At 40.7% G+C, this 18825-nt stretch overlaps 2 protein-coding genes across 7 annotated transcripts in view; both read left to right on the top strand.

Moving 5' to 3' along the window:
- pld1a (phospholipase D1a) overlaps nt 1-5355 on the top strand; it is a 29210-nt gene extending 23855 nt beyond the window's left edge. For all 3 annotated transcript variants that reach the window (XM_089004524.1, XM_089004525.1, XM_089004523.1), the window contains 4 exons: nt 98-232; nt 1240-1393; nt 1499-1616; nt 2809-5355. In XM_089004524.1, the coding sequence (XP_088860650.1) occupies nt 98-232; nt 1240-1393; nt 1499-1616; nt 2809-3033 (632 nt within the window). In that variant the 3' untranslated portion in view covers nt 3034-5355. The remainder of the gene's footprint in view (nt 1-97; nt 233-1239; nt 1394-1498; nt 1617-2808) is intronic.
- Nucleotides 5356-6120: 765 nt separating this feature from the next.
- tnika (TRAF2 and NCK interacting kinase a) overlaps nt 6121-18825 on the top strand; it is a 43285-nt gene continuing 30580 nt past the window's right edge. For all 4 annotated transcript variants that reach the window (XM_089003701.1, XM_089003699.1, XM_089003700.1 and 1 more), the window contains exons 1-3: nt 6121-6485; nt 10531-10596; nt 18533-18589. In XM_089003701.1, coding sequence (XP_088859827.1) covers nt 6429-6485; nt 10531-10596; nt 18533-18589 — 180 coding nt within the window. In that variant the 5' untranslated portion in view covers nt 6121-6428. The remainder of the gene's footprint in view (nt 6486-10530; nt 10597-18532; nt 18590-18825) is intronic.

Below are 18825 nucleotides of genomic sequence, written 5' to 3'. Positions count from 1 at the left end.
GCTGACAAACATCACTCGGTAAAGTTGACCAAATGGAGTCAAGAACCGTTTGCTAACGTACCTCGACGCCGCCATTTTTTTTTCTTTCCATCCGCAGTGGACGACCATTGGATGAACTACATCTCCTTCGCTGGCCTTCGCACGCACGCCGAGCTGGAAGGGCGCCTGGTGACGGAGCTCATTTATGTCCACAGCAAGATGCTCATCGCCGACGACAATACCGTCATCATTGGTGCGTCGTCGATGCTATTCGAGGCACACCAAAAGAAAAATGGAAGTTGCATAACAACAAAGCACCCCGTTGCCACCTGCTGGCTAGCAAGCATCATGACGTGATTATTTTCAATGCAGGTTTTAATAATAATAATACATTTCATTTCTAAGCACCTTTCAAAACTCTCAAGGTCACTTTACAGTCACAGGATAAGTTTTTCTGAGGGTGAGTTGTGGCAGTCACACGCGCTAGCGTTTACTCAACCGGGAAGTAGTAACTCAAATAGATAGAAAGCTAGCTAGCTAATGGATAGCTAATAGATAGCCAATAGCTAGCTAGCCAGTTAATGCACAGCTAATGAATAGCTAATATATAGCTAGCCAGTTAATGGACAACTAATAAATAGCTAATAGATAGCCAATAGCTAGCTAGCAGGCTAATCGATAGCTAATGGCTGCCGCTGCTCGCCCGCAAAAATAATATCATGTGACTGTGAAGATTTGAAAGTTTAGTTTTGAAAGGCGCTTATAAATGAAATGTATTATTATTATTTATTATTATTATTATAAATCGCTAATAGCCAGTGAGACAGCTAACAGCCATCCAGTTAGACAGCTAATAGCTAGCTAGCCAGCTAATGGATAGCTAATGAATAGCCCATAGATAGCTAACAGCCAGCCAGTTAGACAGCTAATAGCTAGCTAGCCAGCTAATGGATAGATAATGAATAGCCCATAGATAGCCAATAGCTAACCAGCTAGACAGCTAACAGCCAGCCAGTTAGACCGCTAATAGCTAGCTAGCCAGCTAATGGATAGCTTACAAATAGCTAATAGATAACCGATAGCTAGGTAGCTAGACAGCTCACAGCCAGCCAGTGAGACAGCTAATAGCTAGCTAGCCAGCTAATGGATAGCTTATAAATATCTAATATAGCCAATAGCTCGCCAGATAGATAGCTAACAGCCAGCCAGCTAATAGCTAGCTAGCCAGCTAATGGATAGCTAATAGATAGCTTTTCCCAGGTTCGGCCAATATCAACGACAGGAGCATGCTGGGAAAGCGCGACAGTGAGGTGGCCGTCGTCGTGGAGGACACGGAAACGGTGGACTCGGTGATGGACGGACGCGACTTCCAGGCTGGCCCGTATGCGCTCCGACTGCGTCTGGAGTGCTTCAGGTGGCACATTTATCTCCTTCTTCTCGAAGATTTTGGAGGAGCTCACCCAATTCACGACCTTCTGGTTATCTGGTAACATCAAGTTGATTTTTGTGACCTCTCCAGGACCATCCTCGGCGGTCATAGCGACACATCCATCGATCTCTCCGACCCGATCAGCGATCGATTTTACAAGGAGGTGTGGATGACCACGGCCGGACGGAATGCCACCATTTACGAGAAGGTAGGAGAAGGTGCGCCTTATATGTGAAGTCTTATAATAATAATAATAATCGTCATCATCATCATCATCATCATAATAATCATCATCAAAATAATAGTAATAAGAATAATAATCATCATCATCATCATCATCATCATCATAATAATCATAATAATAATAGTAGTAGGAATAATATTAGTAGTAAAAATAATAGTAATAATAATAATTGTAATAAAAATAGTAATCATAATAGTAATAGTTATAATAATAATAATGATAATGATAGTAACAGTAATGATAGTAATCGTAATAATAATAATACATTTCATTTATAAGCGCCTTTCAAAACTCTCAAGCTCACTTTACAGTCACAGGCTTAGTTTTTGTATGGGTGAGTAGCGGCAGCCACACGCGCTAGCGTTCACTCAACCCAGAAGTAACGTGGTCATCATAAGAAAACCTTTATTTGTCTTACCCAATGACACAATTTACAGCAGCGAAATAATCCACATCTAAAATTTTGAAAATTAGAAAAATCCCAGAAAAATTATTTGCCAAAATTTTGAAAATGTGAAAAATTATTTGCCAAACTTTTGAACATTTGAAAAATGCCTGTAATAATAATAATAAAATCCTTCCTAAAAAAAAAGTTGGCAGATTTTTCCATTTTTAACTCATTCACTGCCATTCCCGACGAATTTATTCGGGAATTGAAAATATAATGTAGAGCGCCATTTACAAATTTGTTCGGATTTTTTTTTCATGCTTGGGTGCCGATAAAGCCCCGGCCAGACCTCTGGCAATGTTTTTTTCCCTTCCACAAGGAGGCAGCATTTCCCTTTTGTTCATTTTTGCGCTTTGTTACAGTTTCAGCTGCATTGCATTGTATTTTGTACATCTGCCCCCATTTCATGCTCGGATAACTCCAGACCCATATAACTTAGGAATTAACTTTTTTTTGATGAAAGAAGAGAGTCTAAGTTTTTTTTTTTTTGAAGCTGAATCGAATGTTTATGTCATCCTAAAACTCAATCTTCTGTGGGACCTGGAATTTGAGTAAAAATGACAAAAACCCTGGCACTGGAGTGGACACATTTTTTTTAAATCAGTCTCAGAATTGTGTTCTCCAAAATATGACAATGTGCCATGATAAATCTAAAACAATCCAGTGGAGAAAAAAAAACACCAATGTGACGATGGATTCTGTACGCAGGTGTTCCGTTGCCTTCCCTCCTCGCTGGTCCGCAACATGTCCGAGTTGGAGCAGTACCAGTCCAAACCCGGCCTGGCCCAGGCGGACCTGAACCGCGCTCAGGAGGAACTCCGCAAGATCCGCGGCTTCCTGGTTCAGTTTCCTCTGGACTTCCTGTCAGAGCACAACCTCATGCCCTCGGTGGGGACCAAGGAAGCCATGGTACCCACCGAGATATGGACGTAGGACTTTTACACGCCGGATACTGGCGCCGTTATCTGGCGCTAGCAGCGTTCTGAAGACGGAAGAACACTCGTCAACAAGTATGATGGGATGTCACTTCCTTTGAAAACAGACCATATTTGGTAGAGATGGCCATGCGTGCCTCCGTTTGGATGCGCATCAGCTGCGTTGGGTTGTCCGGATGCTGCTTGACACCAGGGCGAGGGGCAACCCTGAACCTGAGATCATCCATCGGCGCCCGTACTTCTCGTGTATGTGGTTGTTAAAATCGGGTAGCAAAATATCAAACACTAGTTCGCTACTGAAGTCACCCTGAAAATGATAATGATAATAATAATACATTTCATTTCTAAGCGCCTTTCAAAAATCTCAAGGTCACTTTACAGTCACAGGATACGTTTTTCTGTGGGTGAGTAGCGGCAGCCACACGCGTCAGCGTTCACTCGACCCCAAAGTAACTGAAATAGATAAAAAGCTAGCTAGCTAGCTAATGGATAGCGAGATAGTCAACAGCTAGACAGTTTACAGCCAGCCAGCTAGACAGCCAATAGCTAGCCGGATAGCTAATGGATAGCTAATAAATAGTTGATAGCCAGATCGGCAACAGCCAGCCAGCTAGACGGCTAATAGCCAACAGCTAGCCAGATAATAGCCAACAGCTAGCCATCTAACAGCTAGCTAGCTAATGGATAGCTAATAAATAGCTAATAGATAGCAAGATAGCCAACTAACAGCCAGACAGACAGCTAACAGCTAGCTAGCTAGCTAATGGATAGCTAATAGATAGCCAGCTAACAGCGAGCCAGCTAGACGGCCAATAGCTAGCCAGCTAGATATCGAATGAGAAAGAAGCAGTCAGAAGAGACAATCTTTCCTCCTGTAATTCCAGATTTCACCCGCCAGGGGGTGCTGGTGTCTTATAAATACTTGTACTTTTTTTTGAGACATTTTCTTTTTTATTCTGTCTCAGAAAATGCTCCCTTTTAATCGACATTGCATTGCTATTAATTTGCTATTAATTTTATTGCCGTGGAAGGTAATTTTGCATTGAAACGTAACATTTCAGACCGGAATGATCACCCCCATAGCACTTCTTGCCATTGAAGAAACATTGGCATTTCACAATGTAAGCAGGCTGAATAGAAATGTTTAAAGGACAACCGACGTCACTTTTTTGTTTCAGAAAAACGTTTTATCGCATCTAAAGTACCCAAAACACGCAGGCTGATATTTTGAGTCAAATGCAAAACACCAATAAAAAATGACTTAAAGTGTCCAAAATCTGCAAAAAAATTGAACCCGGAAGTGGCCAGTTTCAGAAGGTCCCGCCCCCTTGTTCGTGATGTCACCCCAAGACGTCTTGCCTTGTTCGAGAATCAAAACAATGGCTTCAGATTCGTAGAATATGCTTTCTTGTTACTCATCCAGTGATGAATATGATTCAAATAGTTCTGAAGAGGAAAGCATACATGTATGCAATCGATTAAAGCATTTATTCCGTGCCATTTGGAGGCAATAGGGGGAGGAAAATGTAGCACTAAAAAAGAGGCAGAAAATGGCGACAAAGCTCCGTGTAAGGAATTAATCAGCGCGTTTCCACAGGCTGATTAATTCCTTACATGGAGCTTGGTCGCCCTCTACTGGCTCTTTTTGGTGCAACATGACGTTTTCAGACCAAACATGTACAGCAAAATATAGTGACATGATGGAAGGACTGCTACAATGTGTCTTTTTTTTCGGTCAAGGGCGTTCCTTCAGTGACGTCACGTACGGACTCGTCACCAACTCAAAAACAAGACTTCCGGAATATTCAGCGCGAGTCTTAAAAGGTCAAATAGAGCTATACGCGGTGGAATTTTTGTAAAATACCCTCAGTAGAAGTCATTGGAAGCCATTTTACAAATTATGGACACAACTTGTCCGGAGACGTCGGTTGTCCTTTAAATTTGTACAGTGTATGCGTGTGAAACAATAACGCCATCTTTGACGGTGCTGGAAAGAGGAGTTTATTATTCGTCCTGGTTGTGATAACTTAACACTAATCATTTCTCGAGTGGGACCATCGACTTTGAAACGTTCCAACCTTCATTTTTTTTTTTTTTACCAGAACTGTATTCACATATGAAAGTAACAATCCTTATTTCGGTCAGTTGTGCCTTTGTATTGTTTACTTTCTATCGTTGTTAAAACCACAATGCTGTTTAGCTGCAATCTATTCGCCGCTTTTTATGGTTTTGTACGGTCCTGTCGAATATGCTCAGTTCATTGGATTTACTCGACTTTAAATGGTGAATCAATAAAAATGATCATGTGTTCACAGCAAAAGGGTGTCTCAGAGAAATTATTTATAATTCAGAGGTATTAAAAATGATCTTTTTTTTTTAAACACAATTTCTAATTGTCAGTTGCGGAAATTTAGCTCCGCACAAAAACAAAAAAAATACAAAATCATACCGTTGGAAGCAGATAATTAACAAAGTCGATTAAATACATTGTCGTGAAAATTGGACGCTATTGTAAATATACTTTGTCTAAAACTGATATTTAACAAAGACGAAAAAAAACGTTTTTCAATTAAAATATAGTTTTAATATTTTAAACGTAAATATTAAAATGGACAACATAACAGTAACTTCATCTGTGCGGTATGTCATGCATATTAGCATATTTGACAATAAAGATGACTTTGATAATGAAATAAATCTAAAAATAATCAAAGGAGGTCATTAGTAAAATGTCGCCCTTTTTTTAAAAAACACAAAACTATTCAATCACTCGACTAAACTAAACTATTCCATTAATTTAAAACATAACATAAAATGTGTCTTTTTTTTCGCTACAACTTGCCGCAATGATTATTATTTTTATGAGTGTAATTATCATTTTTATGATATCGACGACGCCATGATTGTTTTATGACTTAAGCAAGTCACATGACAAGTTCAAAGCGCGGGACTCCCTGCCGCGTCGGGCAGCCTGGCTCCACCCACTTCCACCCCTTAACCCCTCCCCCTCCTCTTTCTCTCTGTCACTCTCTCTCTCTCTCTCTCTCTCTCTCTCTCTCTCAAGCCCCGCCCTTTCCGCTCTACATCCGCTGGCTGTCTGTCACCTCTCACACAGCGGCGGCCTCGGCTCTCCGTCAAACGCTCAAGCCGACCCGCGAGGCATCACATGCCCGCTATCCCTTCGCCTCCACTCCGCCGATATGGACCAGGAAGCGGTCGCCGACGTCCTCCCCTCGCTTTAGCCGGAGTTGGCTCACGCGAACCGAGAGCCATTCAAACCGCCAACCAGCATTACCTGGGACTTTAAGACCATTTTTTAATCTTATTTTTTAAGGGGTTGGGCGGTGGCTTTTATTTCTTTATTTTTGTTAGTGGGAGTTAAGCAGCCCCGACATGGCGAGCGACTCCCCTGCTCGGAGTCTGGATGAAATCGACCTGTCTGCTTTGAGGGTGAGTCAACCAAGCTACATTTTTGCTTACTACTTGTGTGCACCTGACATTGGAGCAAGCAGGTGCAAAAAAAAACTATCGTGTGTCTCACTTAGATCTTTAGTGACTCCCCCTCCCCACAAAATCATAAACTACCCAAACAGCCATTTAAAGGACAACCGACACCATTTTTTTCCCTAACTGACATCAGAAAAACGTTTTATAGCATCTAAAATACCCAAAACACGCAGGCTGATATTTTTAGTTAAATGCAAAACACCAATAAAAATGACTTAGTGTCCTAAAACTGCCACAAAATGAGCTCGTAACTGGGCGGATTCAGAATGTCCCGCCCCCTTGTTCGTGATGTCACTATTGGTCACACACTGCCTTGCTCCAGAATCAAAACAATGGCGTCAGAAAGTTCAGATTGGGAGAAGATGCTTTCTTGTTACTCATCCAGTTTATGAATATGATTCAAATAGTTCTGAAGAGGAAAACATAAATGTTTGCAATCGATTAAAGAAGTCCTTCCGTATCAATTCGCGCCATCTGGACTCCAATGTAGCGGCCTGAAAATGCACAAGATGGCGCACAAGCTCCGTTGGAAACGGGCTGATTTGTCCGCTGGGAATTTGTGTCAACCCTACTTTATGCTTGTTACCGCAATTGACTGCGACACACAACGATTCACCATCGCGTTATTTATGTAGTTTTCCTACTAATTTTGTGATCAAAACGGTGTTTTCAGACGAAAAAAAGTACCCAAAATGCATTGTGTGTCACGTTCTTAATCGCGGGCGTTGCAGACGTGACGTCACGTCAGGCATCGTCACCAACTCGAAAACGAGACTTCCGGAATATTCAGCGCGAGTCTTAAAAGGTAAAATTTCGCTATATGCGCTGGAATCTTTGTCAAATGCGCTCAGTAGAAGTCATTTGAAGTCATTTTACAAATTATGGATGCAACTTGTCCAGAGGTGTCGCTTTTCCTTTGAGGGACGTAGCACTGTACAATATTACATAGCGTAGACTCAAACGGCGCTTAGAAATTAAATGTATTATTATTATTATTATTATTATTATTATAAACAATCAGTGATGGCCAAGCGGCCGTGTCAAAACAATAACAACCAAAAGATTTGGGTATGTCTTAACCTCCAATGCAGAAGCTTCGTTCAACCCCTAACACTGTTTCACCGAACCACTGCGCTAATGCTAGCTTTTAAGGTTAGCTTGATGTCGCCTCTAATGTTGGCATCCAAAGTTAGCGTTAGCGAAGGACAGACGCTCAGCCATTTTGGCTCAGACACATATGCTCGCTTTTTAAACCCAACGAACAACAACAACCTCCGCCTCCCCACACTGTCAGATGAGTGTATAGTCATCCACCGACTAGACAGGAAGTAGGTCAGCTGGGTCTGAAGGGGTTGGGGGTCGGGGGGTGTTGGGGGTCAGGCTTGCTATGGGAAAGGCCGTATGTGGTTTTTGTTTGTGTCTGCGGTCAACGCTGCAAAGATTTTATTTGAGTTTTTGCTGCCATAGTTATCTCATTTTTGGTTCATTTTTACTGCATGCTTGCTAAGTCACTCTAAAAGAAAGTGGATGTGGAAAAGTAGTCCGGCAGCCACGGCGGCGCTGTTCGCCCGTGTGGTTTGGTGTTTTTTCCGCCGAAAACTAGTCCGCCAGGCATTGTGGCGCTCCGTGTGTTTCCTGAAAACTAGTTCGTATGCCAAGATTGTATTCTTGCGAACGACTGGAACTATTTCAAAGTCAAGAATCTGCGCTCTTGCCATGGGACGCCAGCTTACTCGTCACCCAGAACGGAATCAACGCTCAGAAATGGATCAATGCAAATTAGAGGAAATTAGCATAAGCATCCCCCCACACACAAACTGGCAATTTTGGCTTCTTGTTTCAACTTCTAGGCCATGTTCGTGATCCCGGATCCGGTGGTCCGTCAAGTGGAGAAGGGACAGCTGAGTGAAGTGGGGGGGGGGGGGGGGGTTGGGACAGACTTCATTCCATACAGTATATCGACTATTCATGAATAAGTCTTGTGTAAGTCCCCCCCCGGGCACTGCCGTGGCCTTGTTACCATGGCGTCGGTGGCGCGAGGGGCCGTGGAATGCGGCCTCGCTGGGTAGCAGGGATTGAAATAAGGGGGCGGGGGGCGTTTATCTTGAGCTACTTTACTCTCTGGTCACATTGTTAACATTTACCTGATGTCAATCTGGTGTTTTTAAAGGACAACCGACGTCTGCGGACAAGTTGTGGCTATCATTTGTCAAATGGCTTCAAATGACTTCTACTGAGCGTATTTTGCAAAGATTCCAGCGCATATAGCTATAGTTTACCTTTTAAGACTCGTGCTGAATATTCCGGAAGTCTTGTTTTTTAGTTGGTGACGACTCCGTACGTGATGTCACTGAAGGAACGCCCCTGACCGAAAAAAAGGGACACATTGTAGCAGTCCTTCCATCACGTCAATGCTTGTTTGGTCTGAAAACCTCGTGTTGCAACAGAAAGAGCCAGAAGACGGCGACCAAGCTCCATGAATGCTCGTTTTGTCGGAACGGAAGCCGGTTGCAACTCGGATGATACCTGTATTTATCTAGCCGGCTATATAGGTAGCTAGCTATTAATAATAATAATAATAATACATTACATTTTAAGCGCCTTTCAAGCAGGATAGGCTATCCTGCTGGCTCGCAATTAGCTATCTATTGGCTCGCTAGCTAGCTTTCTATCTATTCATCAACCTCCTGTTTTGGGAGGGTCACAGCGTGTGTCTGTCAATTTTTTTATTTTATTTTATTTTTTATCGTCTCCGCATGCGTTCCAGGAGGTTTAATAGAAGCGCATCTCGCTGCGACAGATGGCACCAGCGGCGGGCGGCGTGTGAATGCCCGGCACACTTCACACGTTTCCCGAGAGGTGCTGAGATGTGACCAGCAACTCAAGTAGCCCAAGGCTAAAATGAGTCCACGGGGAAGAATACTTTTGGGGATTACTTTTCCAGATGGAAATCTTTGACGCCAAAACTGATTTTTTTTTTTAATTGATGAATCGAATAATCGATAAAATCCAAGTGGGATTCCACCTAATTTGATTTCCTTGCTTGACTACAGTATGCACTTTCCACCAGTAGAGGGTGCAAAGTTAGCCAAATGATCATAATAATAATAATACTACATTTTCATGTATCAGCGCCTTTCAAAACTCTCAAGGTCACTTTACAGTCACAGGATACGTTATTCTGTGGGTGAGCAGTGGCAGCCACACGCACCAGCGTTCACTCAACCCGGAAGTAACTCAAATAGATAAAAAGCTAGCTAATATGTAGCTAATAGCTAGCCAGCTAGATAGCTAACCAGATAGATAGCTAATAGCCAGCTAGATATATGATCACCGTTGCTGGCTACCTCGCTAGCTACCTATTTGCTATCTATTAGCTGTCTAGCTAGCTAGCTATTCGTTGTCTATTAGTTAGCTAGCTAACTTGATCTATTTGAGTTATTCCCGCTTGAATGTGGTCACCGTTGCTGGCTACCTAGCTATCTATCTATTTGCTATCTGTTAGTTGTCTAACTAGCTAGCTAGCTGGCTATCTCTTAGTTAGCTAACTGACTTGATATATTTGAGTTATTCCCGGTTGAGTGAACGCTGGCGCATGTGGCTGCCGCTGCTCACCCACAGAAAAACTGATCCCGTGACTGTGAAGTGACCTTGAGAGTTTTGAAAGACGCAGATAAATGAAATGTATTATTATTATTATAGCTAATATATAGCCAGATAGATAGACAGCTAATAGATAGCAAATAGCTAGCTATATAGCAAATAGATAGCAAATAGCTCGCTAGTTAGCTCGATGGCAAATAGCTAGACAGCTAGGTAGCTAGCGAGATAGCCAGATAGCCAACCATCCAGATAAATAAAAAGAAGTGAAGAGCGGAAAAAAAGAAATAACAATAAAGTCATTAGTGCGCTAAAAAAACTGTAAATGAATACATACAAATACAAATACAAATATATTGTGACAGCATCTTCTAATCTGTCTTCTCAGGACCCCGCTGGCATCTTTGAGCTTGTGGAGTTAGTGGGAAATGGCACCTACGGGCAAGTGTACAAGGTAAGATGATGTCCTTTGTGTGGTGGGCGGGGGGGTGTTAGCGAAGTATATGCTTATGGCTGCGCTCAGCTTGTTAGCGTGTCGCAACGTCACGGCAGTTCAAATCTGCTGCGTGGTGGAAAGTCACAGCTCGCTTACCGGCTGACATTGAGAAGCGATGCAATACCCAAAGTGCCGATGAATCCTTATTGCACCCCCTCCCCCCCCAAATACAGTAAAGTCTCGTTATATCGATATTGTCGGGAGTCCGAAAAAATATCGATATAACCGGGACTATCGATATATCCGACCCTGTTTGCATGTAATTTTCTCCGTGCGTGCATAGAAATAGTATCGATATAACCGGGACTATCGATATATCCGATATCGATATAACGAGACTTTACTGTATATATATATATATATATATATATATATATATATATATATATATATATATATATATATATATATATATATATATATATATATATATAGACAGTGATATCTCCGCTCACGAACATAATTGGTTCACAGAAAGTGTGTGCCAGGCGAAAAGTTCGTCTGCCAAACATTTATTTCCCATAAGTAACCATTAAAATGAGATTAATCCCTTCCCAGCTCCCCATAAAACATAATTTTCTACTAAATAAGCCTTAAAACTACACAAAATATACATTCTTTTATGTATAATATATGTGCTATTGTGTTGTAATTAAAGAAATTAACTGTACTGTATAATAACGTTGTTTTATTGACCTTTGTGATGTCGTTGATGTAGTTGCCACTTGATGATATCCGAGTGAAGTTGCCGTGCTTTCTCTGCGATAATACCCTCACTCACACGTTCCCCTGCTAGCTGCTTTTTGCTAATCCAAATCAACAGTTTTTCAACCTCTTCTATTGTCTGAGACCGAGACACACCCTTAGCCTCACGTAGCAATGGTCGACTTAGCATACTGGTACTCGGACGCTAAGTCACACAAACGCACACCTCGTTGGTGTTTTTCAATGATCTCCTTCTGGTCGACCGTCATTTTCTTTTATGTCCTCTTCGGTTTAACACTCGCCTGTGGTAGGGTCTTTTTCGGTCTCATAATAGCAAAAGTACTCCACTCGATAACAAACCATGTCTGCACTCAAAGGGGGTTGTGGAAAACTAGTCCGCCAGCCACCGTGGCGCTGTGTGGTTTGGTTCGTCCGCCGAACACTGGGTCGTATGCCAAGATTATATTCTCGCGAATTTCATGTTCGTAAAGCGAAACGTTGGTTAGCTAAAGCGTTCGTAAGCTGCGGTATCACTCTATGTATATGATCTAACATCATTTTGGCTTTCTTTCCTCATTTGCGCTCTATCCATTCACCCTGTTAACAATAAGAGCAACCTCCAGTGGGGGGCTTACCCTGTGAACGTATCTCCCGTCGTATAGAAATGGACGGATACATTCCGTTTGTTCTCGAAGGCTCATAAATAGAGAACACGGCTGACGCTGAATAATTCAACGCCTTCTCCATCTTCCGCTAACACCCCCCCCCCTCCATCATCGCCGTTCCTTCGCTAATTTCCGTCGCAACGCCTCACGGTTGATCCGTTGCCACAAAAAAAATTCAATGGCACCGTTGTTTCGCCCCCGTTTGTTGACGTACGTTCAATCCAGTTGTGATTTTTTAAAACTTATTTTGAAGAAAAAATATGATTATTTGTAGTTATTTTCATGCTTTTTTGCACAGTCGAAACTAGTTGATAAAATAGTCACAATGTTTGCGAATTTACTCCCGAAATGTGACCTTTGATATGTGCGCTCATGTATGTGTATACTGTGGATAATACATAAATAAATACAGACAGAAATATATACACACATACACAAATACAGACATACACACGTACACAAATGCGCAAATACACATACACAAACACACACATACATACACAAATACACAAATACATACACAAATACATACACAAACACATACACAAATACACAAATACATACATGAATACACAAATACATACACAAATCCATAAATACACAAATACGTGTACATACACAAATACATAAATAAATACACAAATACACACATAAATATACAAATACATACACTAATACACAAATACATACACAAATACATACACAGATACATAAGTACTCAAATAAATACACAAATACATACACAAATCCATAAATACACAAATACGTGTACATACACAAATACATAAATAAATGCACAAATACACACATAAATATACAAATACATACACTAATACACAAATACATACACAAATACATACACAGATACATAAATACTCAAATAAATACACAAATACATGCACAAATACATAAACAAATACACAAGTACATAAATACACAAATAAATACACAAATACACAAGTACATAAATACACAAATAAATACACAAATACATACACAAATACATGTACATACATAAATACATATACATACATACACTAATACACAAATACATACACAAATACATACACAGATACATAAATACTCAAATAAATACACAAATACATGCACAAATACATAAACAAATACACAAGTACATAAATACACAAATAAATACACAAATACACAAGTACATAAATACACAAATAAATACACAAATACATACACAAATACATGTACATACATACACAAATACATAAATACATGTACATACATACACAAATAAATAAACACATACACAAGTACATACACAAATACACAAATAAAAAAAACTGGCCACTTGTAAATATGGGCTGATGCAATATATCAATATGCCTTTCTTGATACTTGCACTACGTACAGTTTTTTTATGAAACGGTTTTGCACATTTCCATTTGCACAGTATACAGTTGACATTTTTATTTTGTTATGCTTAAAATATCTTGTTTTCTATCCTTTCATCCTTTCAATTTGCTGCTGTGGACTGCAAATTTCCCCATTGTGGGACGAATAAAGGTTTTCCCATTCTGATACATACACAAATCATTACACAATACACAAATAATTACACAAATACACTAACACATACACAAATACACTAATACAGAAATACATAAACAAATAAAAAGGCTATAAGAGGTTGTTGACATCAGATACGGCTAATTGACTGGAGGTGGGGGGGGGGGATGAGGGTAGCCCGGTGCATTATGGGTAAGTGGGACGCGTGGCCTTGGGTAAAAACAAGCGGCAGAGAGGATGTAGGCTAATGAATGCGCCCGCATTCCACATCTGCTGTTCCCACGGTAACAAGCAGCATCCATCTCGGTTACGGTTCAGGGATCATTGATGAGGATTCCTGAGATGGAAGCGGCTGGGGGACGGATTTGGAACGAACTCTCCCGCTCGCTTGCTCCCTTGACGTCCGCGTGAGCGAGCGTGACTTCTTTGCTAGTTACGCATTAGCTAAAAATACATTTTAGCTCAATTCACGCCGCAGTGCTAATTTTCTTGCCGGATGGACGGCGACGGATTACGAGATTCGGGAGACATACAGTGAGACCTCAACTTACGAACTTAATTGGTTCCCAGACACAGTGTGTAAGGCGAAAAGTGTGTATCTCAAAAAAAAATTTCCCATAGGAAACCATTAAAATGGGAATAATCCGTTCCCGGGTTTCCATAAAATATACTTTTCAACTAAATAAGCCTTAAAACTACACACAACATACCTTATTCTATGTATAATAAATGTGCTATTGTATTGTAATGAAAGAAATAAACTGCATTGTATCATAAAGTCACTTTATTTAATAATAATAATAATAATAATAATAATATATTTCACTTCTAAGCGCCTTTCAAAACTCAAGGACACTTTACGTCACAGTTTACATTTGTGATGGTCATTTATGGCTTGATGGAATGGCGTCGGAGGTCGAAGGTCAAAGGGAATTGCTGTTTGGAAAGAGAGGCGCATTACATGAGGACTGTAATTAAAGAAATAAACTGTGCTGTAAAATGAAGTTTTATTGACCTTTTTGATGGTCGTTGATGGCTTATGGAAGGAGAGTCACCTTCCATAAGGACTGTTGGTAACTTAACCTCTGGTGCTGTTCGGTCGTGTGCTTCCGCCGAAGATCACTCCGCCAGCCGTGCTGGGTGTGTATTATGAAAATAGTGCTTATTATAAGGTTTCATTTTCATAAATTTGACGTTTGTAAGACGAAAAGTTTGTAAGATAAGGTGTTTGTAAGTTGAGGTCACACTGTACTTAACCCATACCGATTGTATGATCAGCAACCGATGCACATCAATCAAACAATCACCCTCCCCGGTCCGCTTTGACACGCCCTTCCTTCCAAGTCTCTTCTATTCAACCATATTTTCACAGCTCTCCTCCATTTTATTTTAGTTTTTTTTCCCCTCACCCTTCCCGCGAGCCGCCCAGGGCTGCCTCTTGTGTTTCCGCGGCAGTATTAGATTGGAACGGAGGCCTTTGTCACTTTTATTTACTGCTTCGCTGATTCCACAGCTGTGTGTGTGTGTGTGTGTGTGTGTGTGTGTGCGTGCGTGCGTGCGTCCGTCCGTCCGTCCGTCCGTCCACCATTGGGTAGATTGCAGGAGTCTTTAACTGCGGCGAGGTGTGCTTGCCACTTTGATATACAGTAAAGTCTCGTTATATCGATATTCAAGGGAGTCCGAAAAAATATCCATATAACCGGGACTATCGATATATCCGACCCTTTTTGCATGTAATTTTCTCCGTGCGTGCATAGAAATAGTATCGATATAACCGGGACTATCGATATATCAGATATCGATATAACGAGACTTTACTGTATGTCTGAAAGTTGACTTTTATATTGGACGATTATTTTTGTAACATTGCATTGAAATAAAATAAATACATACATAAATAGATAAATAAATACAGAAAGAAAAAATACAGATAGATAAATACATATAATATACATACATACATACACACATATATATACATACAATACAAATAGAAGAAATACAGATTAATAAACACATTAATAATTAAATACATAAATAAATGGTTATCTATTAGCTATCTACTGGCTAGCTATCTGTCTGGCTATCTATTAGCTAGCTTTTTATTTATTTGAGTTATTCCGGGTTGAGTGAACGCTGGCGCGTGTGGCTGCCGCTGCTCACCCGCAGAAAAACTTATCCTGTGACTGTAAAGTGACCTTGAGAGTTTTGAAAGGCGCTTATAAATGAAATGTATTATTATTGATAATAATTATAAATGTATTATATATCTCGTTTTAACATGTAGTTGAATCCTTGTTATCTTGTGGCAAGCTAACGGCTAAGTGGAAGTCAATGTCATCGTTCCGTAAAATATTAGCAGCTAAAGCGGTCTTGTTCTATTTTACCCAACAGCATTTTTATTTTTATTCTTTTCTAACATCAAATATTTTTGGATCTGAATACTCCAAATTCGCCGCCAATCGTTACCACGTCAACAGACCCCCCCCCCCCCCCACGAGTTCAGATTCTGTTCGGCAAAATCACTCTCATGTTTTTGTTTGAACGTGTGGATTACCAACCCGAATGGCGGCCATTAGGATTAGGATTAGTCTCTAACCCACTTCCTCTTCTTGACAAAGAGTTAACTCGCTGACAGTTTAGCGAGTGTTGATTCATGTTTTTCATTTTTCTGGGTCATCATGCGGGATCGCGGGAAAAGCTTAGCATTTCTCATCACAAACTTTAGCTTTTTCTTTGTGTTTTATGTGTGTTTTTTTGTTACTCCTTTTATGAGTCACTGTGACAAAATTGTCATACAGTGATACCTCGGTTTACGAACCCCTTTGCTTACGAACTTTCCGGTTTACGAACGTTACATTTATGAAAAATTTACCTTGGCATATGAACTTTAACTTGGCAGACAAACTTTTTTTCGTACGCGGAGCTGCCTCAATGAGTGATGTGTCGTTCGCCAACGAGCCCGTTCTTCTCACAACAAAATGGCAGCCGACTATTTATGTTCTCTATTGCCCGCCCCCAGTGTTCGGTTAAAGCCACGTGATTGGTCAAGAACGCAGCAGTGAGAGGGGGTGGGGTCGTTTAAACATTAATGAGACAGGCAGACGACAGTGAGAGAGTTTCAACTTTGATAGTTCAAAGGCAGAGTGTAGACTGCAAGGTTAAAATATCTTATCAATCAGGCTCCACAAACAAGCCATCTGTACACTTGATGCAAAAAGCTATCAACCCAGCTAAACGGAACACAATTGATGAGGAACTAGATAAAATTATCGCAGAGAAAGCACCTCCAAGGGATCATTCCTCAAGATGGTGAAAGAAGAAGGCTACGTTCCTCATCGAGTGTTTAATGCTGATGAAACCGGCCACTCCATTCCATCAAGCCATCCACGACCATCACAAAGGTCAATGAAACCACTTTACACTTTATTTCTTGAATTATAATACCAAGGCGCATTTATTATACATAAAATAAGGTGTATTTTATCTAGTTTTATGGCTTAAAAAAATAGAAAATGATGTTTTATGGGAACGTATTATTCTCATTTTAATGGTTTCCTATGGGGAATTAAATTTTGGGATACACACTTTTCGCCTTACGCACTCTGTCTGAGAACCATTTCAGTTCGTAAGTCAAGGTATCACTGTATATTTAATTCCGACGCGACCGTGTAAACTAACGCAAGGATATAAATAAACAAGAAAGTTTTTCGTCGTACAAAAGTCAATTCCCGAACTTCCTTTTCTGACTCCTTCCTTCCTGTCCTCGGTCTCACCTCGCTTCCTATCTTCTGTGTGTGTGTGTGGGGGGGGGATTCTGGTATTTTCATGTTAAGTACTCTCGTCATTGTCTGTGTGTGTGTGTGTGCGTCTGTGTGTGTGTGTGTGTGTGTGTGTGTGTGTGCATGTGTGTGCTTAAGTTTCATGCCCAGGCAACACTGTTGCTAAGATACCACAGGAAGTGTCCTGCATAGGAAAAGTGTCCTAGTGATGTGCGAGTGTGTAACTGACTTGGCAAGGGCACAGACGGTCGTGCACATCAACAATCAAAAAACACACCACACACACACACACACACACACAAACACACACACACACACACACACACACACCAGCGTCAGGTTATATTAAGCAGTGGCAGGCATCCCAGTCCCGCTGAAGTCAAGCAGCAAATGATAAAGAAGTCTTTCGTCCTGTGCGCGCGTGCGTGTGCGTGTGCGTGTGCGTGTGCGTGTGTGTGTGTGTGTGTGTGTGTGTGTGTGTGTGTGTTGTATGCTTAACCTTCAGTTCCCGATGGTAACGGGGTACATCGTAAAAGTGAATCATCACACACGCACAATGAAGATCATCTTAAGTGTTCCGTGGTGGACACGCACACGCAAACACACACACACACGCACACACGCACGCACACACACACACACGCACACACACACGGGTTATCATCCTGAATCATTGTTTTGCTTTCATGTACAGTCAAACCTGGGTTTTCGAACGTCTCGGTTCTCATCCCATTCGGTTTTCAAACAAAAATGTCCTATTTTTTATGCCCCGGTATACAACCGACATTTAGTTCTCAACCAAACTGAGTGCATCTGAATGCATCACTCGACTTTATTTTTATTTTTATTTTTATTTCTATTTTTATTTTTTTATTTTTATTTTTACTTATTTTTTTATTGTTATTTTTACTTATTTTTTTATTTTTATTTTTATTTTTATTTTTATTTTTATTTTTATTTTTATTTTTATTTCTATGTTTATGTTTATTTTTATTTTTATTTTTATTTTTATTTTTATTTTTAAATTTTAAATGTAAATTCTTCTTCTTCTTCTTCTTCTTCTTCTTCTTCTTCTTCTTCTTCTTCTTCTTCTTCTTCTTCTTCTTCTTCTTATTATTATTATTATTATTATTATTATTATTATTAAAGTTCCCGCCCATCCATATCGTCCGATTCCTGGTTTTGTTATTTTTGTTATTCCTGCAGGGCCGCCATGTTAAGACAGGGCAGCTAGCCGCCATCAAGGTCATGGATGTCACCGGGGTAAGCATCACACTCCCTCTCTTCCACACATTCTCTCAAATGAGCCGCCAACTCCCGCGATGATCCCACCGTGTCGTCTAATTAAGAGCGATGAGGAAAATGAGGACAAGTCCTATCGCCATGGTAATATTAGCTGCTGCTATCAGGGGCGACGGTGTGGTCTCGGGCATGTCTGCCGAGCGGGTGAGCCGACGTCTCGGTTATAATTAGAAACTGCGCCCGCGACGCAACAATGA

This window comes from Hippocampus bargibanti, linkage group LG09 (assembly GCF_051943395.1).
Source record: "Hippocampus bargibanti isolate YZ-2025 linkage group LG09, ASM5194339v1, whole genome shotgun sequence".
Taxonomy (NCBI): domain Eukaryota; kingdom Metazoa; phylum Chordata; class Actinopteri; order Syngnathiformes; family Syngnathidae; genus Hippocampus; species Hippocampus bargibanti.
This window is presented reverse-complemented; position numbering and strand designations above follow the sequence as displayed.